The following is a 19,509-nucleotide window of genomic DNA, read 5'->3' on the forward strand; positions in this document are numbered from 1 at the left end:
GGATAAAATGAGCACTCTTGGTCAACCGATCTATAATGACCCATATCGAATCCACTCCACATGCGGTCCTGGGAAGCTTGGTGATGAAATCCATGGTGATATATTCCCATTTCCACACGGGAATGTCTAGCGGCTGCATCTTGACGTGTGGTCTCTGGTGCTCGGCCTTGACCTTCCTGCAGGTCAAGAACCGCTCTTCATACCATGCTACGTACTGCTTCATGCAGGGCCACTAGTAATCAGGGCAAAGATCCCGGTACATCTTCATCGCCACAAGATGGATGGACAACCTTGACTTGTGGGCCTCATCCATCAGAACCTGTCGTACTCCGCGCCAGTACGGAACCCAGACCCTTCCATGAAGGGTCAACAACCCACGACTGTCATAATCAAATGAGCCCACCTGGCCTACGATCCGCTCGTACTTCCGGCGCTCTTCCTTCAGGCCCTCAACCTGCGCCTCTCTAATCCGCTCCAACAATGGAGTAATCACTGTCATCCTCAGACATAAGTCTCGAATCGATGCCGCCATTGCCTTGCGGCTCAGGGCATCAGCCACCACATTGGCCTTGCCTGGGTGGTAAAGGATCTCACATTCATAATCCTTCACCACATCTAACCACCGACGTTGCCTCATATTCAGATTCGGCTGATCCATGGGGTACCTCAAGCTCTCGTGGTTCGTGCAAATGGCACAACGGACCCCATAGAGGTAATGCCTCCAAATCTTGAGGGTGAAAACCACCGCCCCCAACTCTAGATCATGCGTCGGATAGTTTGCTTCGTGAGGCTTCAACTGCCTCGAAGCGTAAGCTATCACGTGACCCCACTGCATCAATACCGCGCCCATGTCTATGATTAGGGATGTCAAATCGGGCAGTCGTGTCGTGTTTTTGTCTGACACGACACGACATGATAAGGTTTTGTATAACACGAACACGACACGACACGATGTCGTGTTTTTTTTCATTAACACGAAAACGAACCAATTAAAACACGACAACACGACACGACACGACAAAGATAATATTACATAACTATTAGTGTATTTCGTTCATACTTAAAGATATATAACACGACAAAAACGACAAACACGAAAAACACGACAACCACATACTTAATCGTGTCAATTTCATGTCGATTTATGAACACAAACACGACACGACACGACATCGTGTTTTTTAATCTTGACACGAAAACGACACGAACACGAATTCAAATTTTGATTTCGTCCCAATTTCGTTTCGTTTCGTGTATTTTTGTCGTGTTGTGTCATAAATTGACACCCCTACCTATGATCGAAGCGTCACAGTAAACCACGAAGTCATCGACTCCCTTCAGCAGAGTCAAAATCGGTGCCTCACATAACCGCTGTATGAGAGTCTCGAAGGTTGCCTGCTGCTCAGGCCCCTAGCGGAATGTCACCGACTTCTTGGTCAGTCGGGTCAAAGGAACAACTATCTTGGAGAGATCCTGGATGTATCTCCGGTAATAACCCGCTAGACCAAGAAAACTCTGAATCTCAGTTGGAGACCTCAGAACCTCCCACTACATCACGACCTCTATTTTGGCCGGATCGACCAGAATACCCTTCTGGTTGACAAGGTGCCCAAGAAACTGCACCTCGCGCAACCAGAACTCACACTTGGAGAACTTTGCGAAGAGTCTCTCCCTCCTCAGAGTCTCCAGCACCTCCCTCAGGTGCTCCTCATGCTGCTCCTGAGTCTTGGAATAAACCAATATGTCATCAATGAAAACTATCACAGACTGGTCCAGCATCGGTCTGCACACGTGGTTCATGAGGTCCATGAACGCGGCTGGAGCATTGGTGAGCCCAAACGGCATCACCACAAACTCATAATGACCATAGAGAGTCCTAAAAGCTGTCTTCTGCACATCCTCGTCCCTGACTCGCATCTGGTGATAACCCGATCGCAGCTTAATCTTGGAGAACCAAGATGCACCTTGTAGCTAGTCAAAAAAATCATCAATCCTCGGGAGGGGATAATGGTTCTCCACCGTTACCTTATTCAGCTCCCGGTAGTCTATGTACAGCCGATGTGACTCGTCCTTCTTCTTCACAAACAGTATCGGGGCTCCCCATGGCGAACTACTCGGCCTGATAAATCCCTTGTCTAGCAGCTCTTGCAGCTACGTAGATAACTCCTGCATCTCGGGAGGAGCCAACCGATATGGTGCCTTGGCTATCGGAGTCGCACCAGGGACTAAGTCCATCCTGAACTCAACCTTTCTCCCCGGAGGTATCCTAGGAAAATCCTCTGGGAATACATCCGGGTACTCTTGCACGACCGGTACATCATCCACTGTCGCCTTACCCTTATCCCAGGTATCCATAAAGTAGGCGACATACCCTGTGCAACCCTGATGAAGGTAGCGCCTCGCCCTCGCTGCTGAACATAAAATCGGTCCGCGCTGTGGCCTCTCGCCCTGAATCACTAACCTTCCCCCACTAGGAGTCCGAATTCTCACTAGCTGTTGCTCGCAGTCAATCACTGCCCCCATTGGGGCTCAACCAGTCCATACTCACTATAACGTTATTCCCTCGCAGGGGAATGGGGACCAAATGCATGGAAAATTGCTCGTCGAACAACTGTAGTGTACATCCCCGATGCACCCTCGCAACCCGAACGGTCCTATCATCTGCTATCTCTACGTCCAGTGGACAGTCTAGCTCCCCCAGAGCTCCAACAAATCGCCTGCTAAGTGCAAGCGACACAAAAGATCGGGTGGCCCCCGAATCGAACAATACCAGGGCTGATATATCGTTCACTAAGAACGATCCTATAACAAAACAAGTAAACATAAGCGATAATCAATACAGATAAAGAGATAAGGAGAGAATACATACCCGTCACAACATCAGGAGCTGCACGTGCCTCCTCTGCAGTAAGCTGAAAAGCCCTGCTCCTTGTCGTAGACGCCTCTGCCCGGCCCTGACGGCTGTCTGTAATCCTCAACGTGGCAGGAGCGGGTACCGCCACCTGGCCCGCTGCTGCTAAACCCGGACCCTGGGCCTTTTTGCGGCCCCTCTGATTGCACTGAAAGCAAATCATATCTGAAACTGTTGTGGTGGTGGTGGTAGCTGTACAATCCCTGCTCATGTGACCAGTTTTCCGCACTTGAAGCAGCCTGAACTCCCCGCCCTGCACGCCCCCTCGTGCAACTTGCCGCACTTGCCACACCGGCTGCGGCCATACTGGCTCCTTGATCTGTGATCTGATACCTTGGGCTTCTTGCCCAAACTACCTGTCTGAACCTCATCTGGTTTCCTCTTCCTCTCCATCTCCAAATCTAGCTCCCTCTCCCGAGCCCTAGCAATCATATCCTCCTGCGTCTTGCAGCTGGATCGGCTCACAAACTGGTGGATATCACTCCGCAACATCTCATGATATCAGGCCTTTTTCATCACCTCGTCTGCCACGTACTGCGGAACGAGAAGGGCCCTCTCTCTGAACATAGCGGTGATCTCGGCCACCGTCTCCGTAGTCTGCTGGAGGTCCTGGAACTCCTTCGCAAGCTGTTGCACCTCTATCATAGGTGCAAACTCGGCCCTGAACCTGGCCGAGAAATCACTCCAAGTCATCGCATCGATAGCGGCATCATCTCCAATAGCTCTCCCAACCTCCTCCCACCAATCTCGTGCTCTGTCCTTCAGGAGGCAGGAAGCAAGTCTAACCTTGTCCCCCTCGGGACATCTGCTGATGCGGAAGGCGTTGGCGACATCTTCCAACCATCTTCCACTAGCAGTGGGGTCCCGAGCCCCATGATATTCGGGAGCTCCACAGGCTCTGAACTCCCTGAATGTCAGTGTGCGCGACCCCATCATGGCCGCCACCTCAGTGCGGAATGTAATTAGTCTCTCATCCAACAGCTCCATGATACCCTCCTTGATCGTACCAAAGATCACAGGAGTCTGGTCAACAATGTTGCGCGTGATCTCAGATGATATGAACTCCCTCATCTGGTCCTCTAGCTGCCCGACTCCAGAGCCCGAGCCTAATCCCTCACCAGTGCCTAAAGTGCCAACTGGCCTAGTGCGTAGCGTCACCACATTGAAAATACAGCATAACAAACATAAGAATACTCATCATAACTCGAGGGATCATATACACTACAAGTTCCCTGGTTTTATCTCAGCCTTCCTTGATTCGAGTACGGATCCTCTGCTTTCAGTAGTACGGGCCCATACTGTCTTCTACGTCTATCCGTACTTTCTTTAAGAACTGCCTCGACTCCACCAAGTCCCTTCTACTACTACTGTTGATCTCATGCTAATCTTATCCTAGGCTTGCCCTAGGGTAATCATCAACCCACTCTCTGCCATCATCTGCATAAGAAATCCCTGCTATCTCCCCCTAACTAGCTCGCGAATACCATTACATATCACTAAGACTAGATAATTCTTTGAATGAGAGGTCCTACCCTACAACGGTTGGACTCGGACAAGAGCTGTGAAATAGAGCTAAACCTAACCTTCTAAAATTATTTAGTCCTCATAATATGTAACTTAACATATTCATTTACTAGCTAGTTAAAGATAACTAGAACTCCTAAAAGCACAAAGCAAGCAGTATTCCAACATTGAGTAAACATAATCAAGCATATCCTAATTAGGCCATCATATCACTGACTAATCTGTACTAGCATGCAGTTCATAAATCTCATACATATATATCATGCACATAAGGCATCCTTCCTAGATCCTTAGCCCTAGTCTAGCATGTAGTTCTCATAAACATATCATAACATAAACTTGTATGGGTAATTTGGGAGTACTTACTTGAGCTCGACTAATTGCATGCACCACACCCTTTTCTCTTTTCAAAGTTCCTTTCTCTATTCAAAAATTCTTTAATCTTTTCAAAGTTCTTTTTATAAAATGATTTTCTTTTGAAAACTTTCAAACTAAGTCCCCAGTTTGAGTTCAGACACACCCGAGAGTGTGCCCAAATCCCTCAAATCAAGGCTCTGATACCAACTTGAAACAACCCAAAAATGCAGTCCAAAAATTTCGTTTTAATTCATTAATAAAACCATAAGTAACATTCAACATAAAGAGTCATAAATCGTGTATCTCAAAAATATCATAACATCTGTCAATATATCAAAATCATATGTCAAAACATCAGAGTGAATTCTCCCAGGCTAAATGTTGTGGTGTGTGCCATGCAGTCATCCCGAGCTCTTCCCCTTACTAGCGGAAGTACCTGAAATCAAAATTGAAAACTGTAAGCATGAATCTTAGTGAGTCTCCCCCAAACTACCGCATACCATACACATAATCACATAATTACATACATTGGGCCCCGCCCTACTACATTGGGCATTGCCCGACATCGACTTGTCAGACATTGGGCCCCGCCCGGCATCAGACCGCATCTAGCATCGGGCCCCGCCCGGCATCGAGCAAAGCTCGGCATACATATGAGCATAACTACTAATACACATAACATAAGCATAACCACTTAACTATAGACATATAAACATTCCTCGGGCCCCGCCAGACATCAGACTGAAATCCGGAAGCATACCAGCATTCCTCGAGAACCGCCCCGGCATCGGACCATAGTCCGGAAACATACATATACATACACATGCAAGAATCACAAAGACATCAAGCATACTAACATTCTTCGGGTACCGTCCCGACATCGGATCGAAACCCAAAAAAATATATAAACCTACATCGGGCCCCGCCCGACATCGGATCTTAATCTGGAACATACTAACATACATAAACGGGCCGGCCTTGGTGCCTTCGACCCGTTCCTACTGGAGGAAAACTCACCTCCAATGTCGAGTGAAGTAGCTGGATCTCTCTGCTCTTGCAACTGGCTCTACTCACACCTTATACAAAACAACTAGGGATGAGCATATGGACCGGGGAACCGGCCGGAACCCGATGGAACCGGTCGGGCCGGGACCGGGATCATATTCTTGTAGATTTTTGGAACCGAGAACTGGTAGGAACCGGAACCGATAGAACCGGACCCGGTAGAACCGGCAAAAACCGGAACCGTTTGTTGCTATTTATCAAGGATCGGTTCCAACATTGAACACACGACAAGAACCGGTAGGAACTGGGAACCGGTGGAACCGGAACCGGTAGAACCGGCGGTCCGGTTCGGTTCTTAATTTTGGCTGACTTCGGTTCCCAGTCCGGGTCCGGTTCGGGCCGGTTCCAGCCGGGTCGGTTCCTTTGCTCATCCCTAAAAACAACCTCTTAGATACCATTCCTTACATCAAGACCCCCTCACGGGTCATCCTAGGTCAAAGTCAAGGTCCAAGTCAAAGTCAACGCTCAGTCAAAGTCAAAGTCAACCATCCGAGTTGACTCAACTCATCGAGTCATCCCCCTGACTCGCCGAGTTCCCTTGCTACTCTTAGTCGTGAAAACACGAGCCAACTCGTCGAGTTCTAGCTTGTACAGAATCGGGAAAAACCGACTCAACTCGTCGAGTCCCTCTATGGACTCGCCGAGTTCCTCAGGCTGTTTGAGCCATCTCAATGGATTAAGCTCTTATCCTTCAGATCCAAAATCCATACTTCATCTACATACTGGAAATACCCTTTTTAGGGGTAAAGTTTCCAAATTTACCCACTAATAGTCCTCCTCAATGGGTTTAACTCAAACCCTAGTTCTTTAAGACATAGATCTTGGTCCAAAAGCCATAATACTCCAAACCAAAGCATGAAAACTGAGGTCTAGGTCCTAGACAACAAATGAACACGTAAAGTCTCATACTTTCCTTCCATGCATGGCCTTTTGGGGCTCAAAAGGCCAAAACCATACCTTAAAGCTTGCATGGGGCTTCCATGGTCATAAAGTTTGCACCTTTATGCCATGAAACCCCTTCTAGACCCCAGATCTGAAAGGTGAATCACTTGGGACGGCCATTTCCCAAGGACTAAGCTTCTTGGACCAAAACCCCCCTAAAGTGAAAAAGAAGGAGATCTATCAAGCTACTAAGCAAGGTTGAGACTTGATTACCAGAAAATGAAGATGATGAGATGTTGTTTATGGATCTACTAGCTTCCTTCTGAATCTCCAAGCTCCTCCTTCTTCAACAAGCTTCAAAACACATAATCTTCACTCAAAACAACTCATAAGCTCATTCAAGGCACTAGGGTTTCGTGGATTAGGGTTTTGGACTTGGAGGCTGGAAATGAGGCCAACAAGTAGGGATTAAGATGCTTAAATAGGGTGCAAAACCCCGAAATTAGGGTTTCTTTCGGACGGACCTACTCGCCGAGTGGAGGGTCCCAACTCGTCGAGTAGATTGCTTAAAACGCGCGTCCCTTCTAGTCTCTACTCGACGAGTTTGGGGCTACCAACTCGTTGAGTTGATCTGTAAAAATGAGTAATTTATTATTTAATACGTATCAGGAATCAGGCGTCACAAATAATGTTTTCTTACTCTAGCACATTTAGAATTGGAGTTGTGATGTTTTCGTTGATTGAGAAACAAGAGATAAACTTAGACCTATTCTATAAAGTGTTCTCTTGTTGGAAATCCGCACGAACTTTTGAATATTTGTTTTAGTTTTTCAAGGAATGTTTCTTGAGAGAAAAACTCATATGTTAAGAAGTCGGTGGGAGTCTTATTGATCTTGAGAATTTCAAGAGTCAGCCGACAATGATCCTTTTAGTTATCACTAGCACGTGACCTGAGGTTAATAACCTGTTGTGTTTTATTCTAATTTCTGTGCACTTCCAGTTGAGTTGACAACCCCTATGAATTCTATGTTTTTCATTTAACTCCAAAAGGCTAAGCAAGTTGGTCAGTGAAAGTACATTGATCAGTATGGGTGAGTTGCTAACAACTTGGAAGCACTGGTGGGCTTTTGAGCTGCCATAAGGCAAAAAATTTAGATTAAGTGAAGTTTATTCCATGAAGGAGAACTAAATTTGATTTGGTTTGTCCTAAACCTTGTCTTATGACTGTAGGTTGAAAAATAAAGTTCTACATGGATGGGAACATATGTGCCTTTGAATCTAGGTGACAAAAGGTTTCGCTCTAGCTCATGAAAATGATTATGAGGAAACACTTTCGTTGATGGATTTTAAGGATCTAATAAAGATCAACACGGATATTGGTTGTATTAATTGCATTCTCAAATTCACAATATGATTACGGCATCCCTCTTCATATTTCGAATTATGAGGAATGGCAAGGAATTGTTTAAACTTTCAGGAGATATGTTTATCACGTCTTGAAAGAGGTTGAACACATATACTATCCAGATAAAGTGCATAAGCTTAAGAAGCCTAATTAGATTCTTGACGAAGCATCGCAAAATAGGAATTTGTACTTCAATGAGAAAGTCAAAAGGTATTGATTTCTAGAAGTCCAGTTGATTTCTGAGTACCTGTCAAAGCTAGTAGGAGCATAATTGTTATGTCTGGTATTGCATGTTGACAGTAATATCGATAGGCAACAATGTCTCTAATATACAAGTTGCAAAAGTTGGGAACTGTTACGCTATAGTGGACATAAGGGAGATGACACTCATACTTCGTTACGTATCTAAAAGTTTAGATTGTATAGTTAAATAGAACTTAGTCAAAGGCACATATGAATAGCATGTTGAAATGCTTCAACATTGGAGATTCTATATATGGAAATATTATAGCAAGAAATTGAACAGATATTGGACCCTTGTAATATTGAATCGAGTCCTATATGCTTTGCATATAGGATCGATTACATGTGCTATAATAGTTGTTTATTCTAATTTTTCAAATGCCCTGAGCATTGTGAGAAAAAGGAATAGAATTTCAAGTGACTAAAGTTATTAAACAAACTGTCAAGAACATTCTGAGGTTATTGAAGATTGGTTGCTTGTGGATAGTTGAAAGTATGGTATTGTTTTGGAAGAACCATAGTGACACGTTTTGGATCGAGATGATTTTTGGTCAGAATTTATGTTCATATGGGACTATGGAAATGATTCCATAATGGGAGATGGGTATATGGAAATGTCTCCATAATAAGAGTTGGCTATAAAATCTACATGTGAGTTGGAAACTTTAATGTAAGAAAGGTGTTCAAGGAGTGTACCTTGAATTTGAGATCTCATTAGCATGGAATTGTTTCTAGTAACAAAGTTCCAGTGGAATATTCTGTAATATTGGAGACTCGGTCTTTGAGACTTTAGAATCTCGATATCACAAGAAATCAATGAATGTAAAGTTGGAACTCCACCACATCTTGGATAGCGATAAGAATTTAGAATCGTGAATTAAGCATCATTTGACTAATGTCTAATAGATCTATTCATAAATGAAGGACCATAGAGAGACATAGTATGCATGTTTAGGACAATGCATGACTGATGTTATCTAATTCAAGTGGTTAGTTGATTACTTGAAACATTATACAATGGATAAATTCATAATTGTTATGATGATTAAATAATAGAGATTTATTTATGATCAATGGGTATGATGTCATAATTAATTAATTTATTATTGTGATTCACTTTGCATGTTTTACTTCCCTAAGTAATTTAAATATTATTCAAAATTCTACAATCGTTTATACTTTTGGAAGTAAGTAGTGATTTAAGACTGTCATGAATCGATTATAGATTGTTGATTGAGGTTAAGACATTGCAATTTGAGTTGCTACAATATTCATGAGTATTTTGAAAATAGAGATTCTAAGTATTGGATAAACCTACGCTTAGAGATTACTTTATGGATCTTGTCACGAGTAATTGTAAGACGATAATATATTCTATTCTTAAACAGAGATATATAGTTCATAGTTTACAGATCAGTTGTGCATTGGTTTACTCAAACGCATCTCGTAACTGGGTGTTATAAAGGGTTATTCCATGTGTGATTTGATGTGTGAATTGTATGACTATATAGTCAAAGTAATTCGTTCCTTTTGCCCTAACAGGAAAAGCGATATCATTGGGCCCCTCGATGATTTGATGTTAACTATATAGTGCTAGGCCGAGTCAGGACTAATTGATGTGTTCAATTTGAAATCCAATCAAGTCTTCACAAATCGGAAAATCGGGAAACATAATTTTGGACAATGAGATTGATTCTAATCCATGTCTCGTGTCCATATGATATCTTGAAGAACGAAGGAATAGTTGATCACTTATCTTAGGGCCAAAAGCTGATTTGAATCAGAGTCCGACAGTGGCTTTGGAAAGCACTCTTTGCTGTTTATTTCAAGGTATATACTTGCAATTGTAGTTACAGACTTATCCAAGTGGGAGACTGTTGGATTAAGGTGTCTAAACCAGTAACTAAATTGATATATTCTTGAATTAGAAGCAAAAAGCTTTTTGGGTTGCCCTCAAAACTAGTAACTAATTAGAATGACAGTTGGAGATAGAGAATAATTTGTTAGTTTATTATATGAATAATAAACTAATTGGAAAGTTACATATATGATTTATTAATATATTATATGATTAATATATTAATTGGAAATAATTATGATTAATTGATTAATTAGAATTGATTTGGATTTAATTCTAAGATTAATTAGCATTAATTATTCAAATGACTATTTGGTTTCCATGGGAGTTTCCTAAAGCAAGTATAAATAGGACACCATGGTGAAGTTGAGGTGGTTGTGGTTAGGGGCGAAGCCAGAAAACGTTTTTAGGGTGTTTCGCAGGGGTAAAGCTAAAAAAATATCAGAGTGTTCCTTATAAATTAATTAGAATATATATATATATATATATATATATATATATATATATATATATATATATATATATATATATATATATATATATATAGTGATCAATTTAAATATTTATAAATGGTCATAAATATTGTTTTAGGAAAATTTAACTGAATCTATTAATATTGCAAACTTATGATCGATTACCTTAATAAAAATGAAAATATCGTTTTGTTTACATCTAGGCAATTTTTTTTTATTTGTATACATCTAAATAACTAACTTTTTGAAAGTTTTCACATATGACCTACCGGATGTAACATGCTACAGTAGGTCATAATGGTCATATGTGAATACTTACAACAAATTCGTTACCTAGACGTGTACAAAAAAAAAATAGTGACCCAGATATGAAAAAACCAAAAAGTTAATTACCTTAATAAGCCTTAAACTGTAATAAACAAAATCATTCTCTCGTTCAAAATCGTGGTAACTAAAACACATGAAAGATTCAAAATCCCTTTTTAGTTAATATGGTCCACAAACAATGAAAATTTGTGTGAAGAAACATGTAATGAGATGTAAAGTCTCCATAATAATATTGCTACTTCATAATGGAATGGAGGATGTACTACTCCACCGACAACAACAGAAGCTTTTGTCTCGCACAGATGCAAAGGTGGCGTGGTGGCAGCAATTGCTTTCTGGCGAGATTGCTCAGCCGTAGATCCAAGAACCTGTCCCAGAACGGAGACACCAAGCGTACACACCATGGTGGTTTTAGGCATCAAAACAGGGCTACAGAGGATTGGTAAGAAAGGAATGGTTACAAGAATGGCAGTAAGCCAAGGAGGTGAGAGTTTTTGCGAGTGTTCTCGCAGCATGCCTAATACAAAATTAGCACCCATGGCCATTAACAGGACCATGAACATGGGTTGATTTATCATGTCCATAAAAAAGGTTGTGATCATGGGCATGTGTTTAGTTATCATGTTTGTTGCAGAGATGGTTACTGCCAAGCACTTGTATTTTCTGTTGGATGCCATGGCCACAATTGGTTGGAAGTTGCTCACTGATGAACTTGCAAACCGACAATTCCCATGCATCGCCTTTCCATTCTGTCATATCAATGTATAAATTTGCATAGAACCAAATAACCACATTTTCAACATCTACTACAATACGACTAATTAATTTGCGTAAAAAAGTTCATGAATTTTCTTTTTCTGACATTACATTTCGTAAATTTTTTTAAGGGTTAAGGTCGAAATGTGGCCCTCCAACTATTGTCTTTGTAATTATTTAGTCACTTAACTTAACTCTATTTTGGAGGCACGAAGTCATTTAAATTTCAAAACTGTATCTATAACAATGTGACCATATAAGTTATCCAACCTTTTTTGTACAAGTTTTAGCCACGTTTTATCTGATATTATGACTTTAATCCTACCTTTTGTTAACAATTTTTTTTCTTATTTTTCATTTTTACAAATTTGTCTTTATTTTTTGAAAAGAATTTTGTTTTGTTTTATTTTTTGACATGCATTAAAACAGATTCATAATAACTCATCTTTTATAAACTTATTTATATAAAAAAACATAAAAATGTGTAAACAAAACAAAGTTGTAAAAACGATGTAAAGAAACATGTAAAAGTGAAGTTCTAAGATTTGAAAAAAAGTTGTTTGACATTATAAAAACATGTAAAAACAAAAACAGAAAATTTGTAAAAAGGTTGGGGAACTTTTGTATAAAAGTTGGAGCAAATTTGAAAAAAATAAATAAATAAATAAAATTGTAGTGAAGGTGGGAACAAGAGTGTTGGTTCACAAAGATACAAATGGAGGCAGTTACTTTATTTAATATCAACTCATGTACTTTTTCACACCTTTTCCCCTTATCCTCTACTTTTGCCCACTTCTTACTTAAAGTTATCCAAAAAATGGTACATGTAAATTTTATATCGTGAAATATGTCTGAAAAAGCAATTTTGTGAATTAAATAGGTATTTCACAAACTTGATTTTTTGCAAATATAGTTTTGTGATGAATGTAGGAAAGGTGGTTATTTGGTATTATTTTGGTCATTTTTGTGTTTCGTACAAAATATTAACGAGGACACTCATATGTAGTAAAGTAACAGACATGGAAAAGTGGGGAGATAGAGATACCATAAAAATACCTGAAAAGCAAAAGCTTTATGGTTGTTTTGCTGATTCTTGAACTTATCAATAAATGTATCAAAACATAAGGAGCCTCCAAGATTTGAGAAACTGATAGAGGCCACCTTTGCTGCTAAACGACTATACATTGATTCCACTGTTATCTGAAAATGATCATAATATGTTTGTTCAAGGAAAGACACTAAATAATCAAATTCTTTAATTTGCAAAAAGAAACTTGTCATAATACCTCAGCAGAGTCTTTGTTGAGTGATTTTTGTCGTTCCTTTGACATCTCATTTGATGCATAATAGGTTCAGGATCCTAACCCGAAGGTAGAAACCTTAACCAGACCACCTGTAGTTCGAGACACAGGGAAATCTCCAGCAAAACGTCTAAGACTTTTATTCCAGCATAAAAACCTAATTAATCCCTAGAACATTAATTATATAGTCGTATTAATCCTAATCATAAACCAAAACCAGATCCTAGAAAATAGGAATTCTAAACTAAGTAAAAAACTATTATTCTAATTAAAAGGAAAGCTAAATACAAGGAAACATTTAAAAACTCTTTCTTGAATCTTGATGCTTATCCCTTCGTCGATAGACTTGACCAAAACGACCAACATGGGTCGTATCATTACTCCCCTCCCAAAAACGCACCTTGTCCTCAAGGTGGAACTCAGGAAAACGCATGTTCACATCAACCAGATTCTCCCAGGTGGCTTCATACATGGGCAAATCCTTCCAACGAATCAAAACCTCACGACCCATGGCCCCATCTCGAACACCTTCCAGCTGTTCAGGTTGCATCAACACCTCCATGTCATCAGTCAAAGTAGCTGGTAGCTGTGGATTTGCTTCCCTGTTACCTATCGCCTTGCGTAGTTGTGAGACATGGAACACATTGTGGATACGAGCGGAGGGGGGAAGCTGCAATTTATATGCCACCTTACCAATTCGGGCTATTATTTCAAAAGGACCAAAATAGCGGGACGCCAGCTTTTCATTCACACGCCTTGCCACAGAGTGTTGTCGATATGGTCGCAATTTTAAGAAGACTTGCTCCCCGACTTCAAATTCCACCTCTTTACGACGCTTATCAGCCTGATTTTTCATTAGTTGTTGAGCCTTTGATAAATCACCCCGCAACTGCAACAAAACTTGGTCCCTCTCCTGAAGGTATTGATCAATAGTACTAACCGGCGTCCTTTGAGTTCCATAATGCAACAAATGAGGTGGATCACGACCATACAAGACCCGAAAAGGAGTAGTGCGAGTGGAAGTATGAAAAGTTGTGTTATACCAATATTCCGCCCACGACAGCCAACGAACCCATTTTTTAGGCTTGTTTGAAATGAAACAACGGAGATAAGTCTCTAAACAGCGATTAACAACCTCAGTCTGCCCGTCCGTTTGCGGGTGGTAGGTCGTGCTTCTTTTTAACTGAGTACCCTGCAACCGAAACAATTCCTTCCAAAATAAACTTAGGAAGACCCTATCTCGGTCAGACACGATAGATTCCGGAATCCCATGTAAGCGCACAACCTCTCGGAGGAAAACAGTAGCAACTGTTAAGGCAGTATAGGGATGCTTTAACGGAACAAAATGTGCGTATTTACTTAGGCGATCAACAACTACAAAAATGACTGTAAACCCATCTGACTTTGGCAAACCATCGATGAAGTCCATAGTAACTTCGGACCATACCTTATTGGGTAACACTAGAGGTTGTAATAACCCGCTAGGCGCCATGGTAGAATACTTTTTTCGTTGACAAACATCACACTTTACAACCATTTTTGCAATGTCGCGCTTCATTCCCACCCAAAAACCTCCCGAACCATGCGTTGATACGTCTTTTGCACTCCCGAATGCCCCCCTATAACATCATGATGAAATTCAAGAAATAATTTTGGAATCCAGCTTGACTGACGATTAAGAACCAATCGTCCCTTATACAACAAACGGTTGTTTTTAACATAATAACCCAATGGTCCCTATTGCCCGGAAGTAATACGCTGCTTGATGACCTTTAATTCTTCATCATGTTCTACTTCCCTCCACAACTCGTCCCAATCTACCCTGCAGGCTGACGTTAAGGCCCCAAGCTGAACCGAAACATCCCGACGAGACAGTGCATCTGCAACACTGTTTTCATTCCCGGGTCGATAAACAATGTCAAAATTATACCCTAATATTTTTGTTAGCCACTTCTGATGGTCCTCTGCAACGGTACGTTGTTCCAATAAATATTTGAGACTGCGCTGATCGGTTCGAACCAAAAACTTTCTCCCGAGCAAATAAGGACGCCACTTTTGTATAGCAAAAACGATAGCCATCAATTCCCGTTCATAAACTGATTTCATCCGAGCGCGAACACCTAAAGTATGGCTATAAAAAGCTATCGGCCTGTTATCATGCATCAAAACTGCTCCAAGACCATACCCCGACGCATCTGTTTCCACAATAAAAGTTTTGTGAAAATCGGGTAAAGCCAAGACGGGTACCTCGGTCATTGCTTGTTGCAACAACCTAAATGCGTTGGTAGCCTCCTCTGTCCATTTAAAACTATCCTTATTTAACTGGTCTGTTAATGGCCTAGCAATGAGGCTATATCCCTTTACGAATTTTCTGTAATAACCGGTTAGCCCTACAAACCCCCGTAGTTCCCTAAGCGTTGTAGGAACTGGCCAACTCATCATAGCGTCAATTTTAGATGGGTCTGCCTCCACGCCTTCTGCCGAAACTATATGCCCCAAATATTCAATTTTACATTGTACAATCGCACATTTTTTCTGATTAGCATAAAGACAATTCTTTTGCAATACTTCCAACACAATAGTTAAATGCTCGACATGCTCCGACTCGGTTTTACTATAAACAAGAATATCATCAAAAAAAACTAGCACAAAACGTCGTAGGAAAGACTGAAAAACCTTATTCATCAAAGATTGGAATGTAGCGGGCGCGTTGGTTAACCCGAACGGCATGACCAAGAACTCGTAATGACCTTCATGAGTGCGGAAAGCGGTTTTTGGGACATCCTCGGCCTTCATGCGAATTTGATGATACCCCGATTTAAGATCAAGCTTGGAGAATATAGTAGCTCCATGTAATTCGTCGAGTAGCTCGTCAATGACAGGAATTGGAAATTTATCGAGAACAGTTGCTTTATTAAGCGCTCGATAATCCACACAAAACCTCCAACTGCCGTCTTTTTTCTTCACCAACAAAACCGGACTCGAAAAAGGGCTAGTACTTGGCTGAATTATACCTACGTTGAGCATTTCACGAACTAGCTTCTCGATCTCATCCTTTTGTGCGTGGGGATAGCGGTAGGGTCGGACACTAATTGGAGCGGTGCCCTCGTGAAGGGTGATGGCGTGCTCATGGCTGCGATGGGGGGGGGGGGGGGTAAATCGACTGGCATGCGAAAAACCATTTCGAATTTCTTAATAACCTCCTGAATGGCGGGCGGTGGAAGCGGTATTGGCGACGAAATTTCCGCTGAATTCATGTGAACTAAGAATCCCGTGTCTTCGTTGTAACATAGCTTAAGCATGGACTTGCAAGATACCAACGTTCTTGTTAGGCTCGGATCACCTGTAATGGTGATTTGACGACTACCATCCCAGAACTTCATCCATAATTCTCGCCAATTGACTGTCAAGTCGCCTAGTGTCTGAAGCCAAGAAATCCCAAGAATAATATCTGATCCCCCTAAATTTAAGGGATAGAATTCTTCAACGACTTGTAGCTCTGGTAAATTTAATACGACTCCTTTGCATGTACCATTACTTTTTTCCCACATACCGTTCCCAAGCCGTACCCAGACTGCACCTGTTCCCGAAACTGTCATTCCCAATTGAGCAACCACCTGCTTAGAGATGAAGCTATGTGTTGCTCCGCTGTCAATTAAGACTAGCACAGGCAATCCTCCGATGAAACCCTTCACCCTCATGGTTTGAGGAGACGTGAGTCCGCTTACCGAGTTAAAGGATACCTCGATTTCATCGAGGTGTGCGTGTTCCAACCCTTCTCCCACTTCATTATCCTCTTCCTGTTCATCGATGATCAGCACCTGAAGTGTCTTACCAGGACAACAATGGCCTGGAGAAAACTTCCCGTCACAACGAAAGCATATGCCCTTGGATTTTTTCTCAGCAAATTCGGCTTCTGTTAAACGCTTGAACTGACCAGTAAGGCCTGTCGAATTAGTACTAGTCGGGTTGGTACCCTTGCTGCCTACGTTGGTTGAAGACGAAATGCTAGAAGCTCCACCTGATCGACTAGACCCGTTGTTGTTGGACCGAATTACCCCACCACTAGTCTTGGGTGTGCCGATATTGAACTTGTTTTCGTCGATCATAACAGCAAGAGTCATGGCTCTGGCCAAATTTGCTGGCTGTAAAATACGAACGGCCGAACGTGTGTCATCCTTGAGACCATTAACGAAGGTGCCTTCTAAGACGCTTTCTGGTATGTCTCCCAACTGACATGATAGTCTTTCAAAATTGCTTACGTAGTCACGTACGGTTCCCTCTTGTCGGATGGCAAGAAATTGATGATAGAGATTGCCTTCACCTGTTAACTGGAATCGCTCCAACAGCCGTTCTTTTAATTCCTCCCAAGAGCGGAACGGGTCCCTTGCTTGACTCCAACGAAACCAAGCCAACGCCTTGCCGTCCAAGCAAATCGCTGCTGCCTTCAAACGATCGCGTACGCCAATGTCTTGGATCTCAAAGAAACGCTCCACCTTATAAATCCATCCAAACACGTCTTCCCCTTCAAAAATAGGAGCCTTAAGCTTCTGAAATTCTCCCATTTGTCGACCCCCACCCTTGCTCTTATCGTCCTTAGGTCCCTTTTTGAAGGACCCAAACTCGAGCTGAAATTCAGGTTCTTCCTTGTCCATCGCCTCCTCTTGAATAATCTTCCCCTTGATAGTCTTCGCCAAGTTATTGATAGCTTGCAGGACGTCTGTGAATTGTGCAGTATTCTCCTTCTTGGCGAGGTCAGCTTCCTCTCGAATCTTGGTAAGATCCTATTCCAGGGCTGCAACACCTGCCTCCAATCCAGCTATTTTCTCAGTATTTGTTTTTGACATGTTGACACCAGGACCGTAGAGCTCTGATACCAATTAATAGGTTCAGGATCCTAACCCGAAGGTAGAAACCTTAACCAGACCACCTGTAGTTCGGGGAAATCTCCAGCAAAACGTCTAAGACTTTTATTCCAGCATAAAAACCTAATTAATCCCTGGAACATTATTATATAGTCGTATTAATCCTAATCATAAACCAAAACCAGATCCTAGAAAATAGGAATTCTAAACTAAGTAAAAAACTATTATTCTAATTAAAAGGAAAGCTAAATACAAGGAAACATTTAAAAACTCTTTCTTGAATCTTGATGCTTATCCCTTCGTCGATAGACTTGACCAAAACGACCAACATGGGTCGTATCAATGCACCAAAGGGCCCTTCGGAACCAAAGAGACTAATAATGGCATGTCTTACAGCAAAACCATTAAGTTGCTGTGGGACAACACCACTATGGTCATAAATAAACCTACAAATCATTTTAATCTGAATATCCTGATATGTAGAAACTTTGGTTCCCCTGTCCTCCTGATGGAAAATAATACTGTATGACATTAGTTCATTTGCATAGATGGATTTTGAGGATTTCTTTTTTTATCTAATGCATGCCAAAATAAAGTCTTAACTCGTAAATATAGAAAATGAGGATTTTCCCATCAAGTACCAACTTTTTACCTCATGTACAATGATGTGTCCGTTTTGGGGTGCAAACGACTCAAGCTACTCATGATCGGCTCTTTAAAAGCTCGACTCGAAATCGATTTTAAACGAACTCGAGCTTAACATTAAGCTCTTTTATTAAACGAGCTCGAGCCTATGTCACTAAACTCGTTTAGCCTTAATGAGCCTATATATAATATAATTTATTATTATTTTTATATATTAAAATAAAAAACTATTTGGGGAATTAGGGATTTAGGGTATTAATAAACGAGCTCGAAGCAAGATTAAGCTTATCTAGGTACGTTAGACAAAAAAAAAACGAGCTGAGCTTAGTACAAGAAAGTTCGAATCGAGCTCGAGCCTCGTATAACTTAAGCGAACCCGAGCCGAGCTTGACCACGATCAAGCTCGACTTGGCTCGTTTGCAGCCCTACTGAGAAGAGTCTTTCTTGGACGATTTTTGTACCTTTCTAAACATCTCATCAAAACCAAATGATCCTCCAAAACTTGAAAGACTAATAGTAGCCGCCTTAGCTGCTAAAGGATTAAACTGGTGGGACATTGATTCCACTTTCACTTTTTGGGGAAACTGCAATGATCCTTCAGAAAGTGGGACAACACCATTTTGTCCACTAGGGCATTTTGGTTTTCAACATGAAGATATGGTTATGTGGTGTCATGAGTGTTTGTGGGTGCTAAAGCTCAATACCATGAAAAAAGAGAAAGATGTTGCAATGAAAAACCAAAATTGCTTTCGTGAGTACGTGGTTTTGTGAAGAAAGCCAAACACTTCATGTTGTTTTGTGATGCTTCTCCATCAAAGAGCGTTGAACTCATTTTACTACCTATGATTTTGGTTTGGGAAAGCTGAATGACTATCAACTTTAATTAGAGGTATATGT

General features: G+C 41.4%; 1 protein-coding gene across 1 annotated transcript; it reads right to left on the reverse strand.

Annotated features, from left to right (window-relative positions):
• Positions 1 to 11,177: 11,177 nt before the first annotated feature.
• LOC145135708 (uncharacterized) lies at positions 11,178 to 13,227 on the reverse strand. Its single transcript, XM_079069954.1, has 3 exons — positions 13,088 to 13,227; positions 12,858 to 13,001; positions 11,178 to 11,794 (listed from the first exon to the last, which is right to left on the reverse strand). The coding sequence occupies exons 1-3, from the start codon at positions 13,130 to 13,132 to the stop codon at positions 11,201 to 11,203; spliced, it is 783 nt and encodes a 260-aa protein (XP_078926080.1). The 5' UTR covers positions 13,133 to 13,227; the 3' UTR covers positions 11,178 to 11,200.
• Positions 13,228 to 19,509: the final 6,282 nt, after the last annotated feature.

This window comes from Lactuca virosa, chromosome 9, assembly GCF_052849685.1.
Source record: "Lactuca virosa cultivar CGN04683 chromosome 9, Lactuca_virosa_CGN04683_v6, whole genome shotgun sequence".
NCBI lineage: Eukaryota > Viridiplantae > Streptophyta > Magnoliopsida > Asterales > Asteraceae > Lactuca > Lactuca virosa.

Coding starts and splice junctions, on each gene's coding strand:
- LOC145135708 (XM_079069954.1), bottom strand. CDS start 13,132: ATGTCAAAGGAACGACAAAAATCACTCAACAAAGACTCTGCTGAG. Junction 13,002..13,087: donor TCAACAAAGACTCTGCTGAG/GTATTATGACAA, acceptor GATCATTTTCAG/ATAACAGTGGAATCAATGTA. Junction 11,795..12,857: donor ATAAAGCTTTTGCTTTTCAG/GTATTTTTATGG, acceptor TTGATATGACAG/AATGGAAAGGCGATGCATGG.